Genomic DNA, 2,090 nt, shown 5'->3' with positions numbered 1-2,090 from the left:
ATTAAGACATACTTTAAGAAATTATTATTTCTTATATTTGATTGTTTATGTTATGATTTTATTTACTCCATGTACCCACATGGGGATTAAGACATACTTTAAGAAATTATTATTTCTTATATTTGATTGTTTATGTTATGATTTTATTTTCTCTGTGTACCCAGACCTTGTGGACACCCTGTATAATGTCATTCTAACTGGCATTCCATTAGTTACAATAACAAGCGCTCCAATTGATTTGTTCAATGGAACAGCCTACTCGTGAAATAAACATGCAAGTGGCTGAGCACTCCACAGACATGTGTACCCTTAAAGTAGTTCTCGAGGAGATTCAGCAGGACACAGAATGTGACCAGGCTGGCCCTTTGAATTTCAGGTACAGCTCATTTTTGTCAGCTGAGTGGACTGGAGCAACATGAAATAAAGCGTCTTGCTCAAGGACACAATGCACCACCAGGAATTGAACTCATGACCTTACAATCATGAGTTGAATACCCTAACCACTTAGCCATGCACCTTCACAATTGTTATTCAGCAATGTCATTCTAAAGATATCATTGAATTCTTGAAGCTAAAGATAATTCATGGTTAATTCAAAGGAATGTGAGTAAATAAGCATTACACTTGATGGAGTAATCTCAATGTTAAAGGGTTAAAACATAGAAATCCAATGCAATTGTTTTTAAAAAAACAAAGGAATGAAAAAAAATACAATAAGTTATAGTGGATGTATTTACTTCAAAACACTGCCTTTATTTTTTTTAACATTTTGTTAGATAATTTTATGAATAATTATATTTTATAAAATAACAGGTTTAGCAGAGTGAAAAGTTTTTTGAGATATGGCCTTGTCAGATGGCTGATAACTTCAGTGAGGCCTTCCTGCATAAAAAGCTTCTCCACCTTTTGTCTAACAGTATTTAATTTTGCTGTATCCACCTGTTTTCAGAGTTTGTTCAGAGAGATGTTGACTTTGCTTTCCATCTCTGTTGGATGGGTGGAAGTCAGTAACATGAATATCTCTTATCTGGTAATAGTTTAATCAAATACACTGCTCCCCTACATCTATCCTTACATTCTGAGTTCAAATTCTGTCAACATCAACTTTGCCTTTCATCCTTTCGAGGTCGAGGAAATAAGCACCAGTGAAACACTGGGGTTGATGTAATCGACTATCCCCCTCCTCCAAAATTTCAGGCCTTATGCCTTTAATAGAAAGAATTATTATCATCATTATTATTATTATTATTATTATTATTATTATTATTATTATTATTATTATTATTATGGGTTGGCATAATCAGTAGAGCATTGGATAAACTGCCTTGAGGTATTTAGTTAGATCCCTTTACAATCTTAGCTGCTACTGAAGTCAACCTTGCCATTCATCTCTCTGATATCAACAAAATAAAGTACAAATCAAGTACAAGAGTTGATTCAATCACCTAACACCCTTCTAAATTTCTAGCTTTGTACCTGTGTTAGAAACTGTTATATGGATTGTCAGAGTCAGTAGAGCATCAGACAAAATGCTTTGTGATATTTCTTTGGATACAATATTTTGAGTTCAAATCCTGCTGAGATCAGTTTCGCCTTTCATCTTTTCAGGGTTGATAAAATAAAGTACTAGTGAAGTACTAGGGTTGATGTAAGATGTAATTGGCTGTTCCTCTCCACTGCAACTTGAAACATTGTGCCCGTGTTAGAAACAATCACCATCATCATCATAATCATGTTTAATGTTTTTTTTTTTTCTACTCATTAAATTTCAGACTACCAATTATGGCTTATCATTTATAAAATTTCATTCTCCCCCATCTTCAGAAAACCAGTCAAGTGCTACTGTAAGCACAGTGGACAAGGAAGAGGATGATTTAGTAAGTATATGTACATAAAATACATATATATATATATATATATAGGTGCAGGAGTGGCTGTGTGGTAAGATGCTTGCTTCCCAACCACATGGTTCCAGGTTCAGCTCTACTGCATGGCACCTTAGGCAAATGTCTTCTACTATAGCCTTGGGCTGACCTAAGTCTTGTGAGTGGATTCAGTAGATGGAAACTGAAAGAAGCCTGTCGTATATA

The 2,090-nt window shown here is 34.5% G+C and overlaps 1 protein-coding gene across 2 annotated transcripts in view; it reads left to right on the top strand.

Moving 5' to 3' along the window:
- LOC106882291 (DNA repair protein XRCC1) overlaps positions 1-2,090 on the top strand; it is a 43,424-nt gene that overhangs the window by 11,131 nt on the left and 30,203 nt on the right. The window contains exon 5 of one of the 2 annotated variants that reach the window (XM_014932911.2): positions 1,773-1,877. The exons of the other annotated variant lie outside the window; for it this stretch is intronic. Within the exon in view, the coding sequence (XP_014788397.1) occupies positions 1,773-1,877 (105 nt within the window). The remainder of the gene's footprint in view (positions 1-1,772; positions 1,878-2,090) is intronic. 2 annotated transcript variants of the gene reach the window in all.

This window comes from Octopus bimaculoides, chromosome 20, assembly GCF_001194135.2.
Source record: "Octopus bimaculoides isolate UCB-OBI-ISO-001 chromosome 20, ASM119413v2, whole genome shotgun sequence".
In the NCBI taxonomy this organism is placed as follows: domain Eukaryota; kingdom Metazoa; phylum Mollusca; class Cephalopoda; order Octopoda; family Octopodidae; genus Octopus; species Octopus bimaculoides.
The sequence above is the reverse complement of the archived record's forward strand: the minus strand, read 5'-3'. Positions and strand labels throughout refer to the sequence as shown.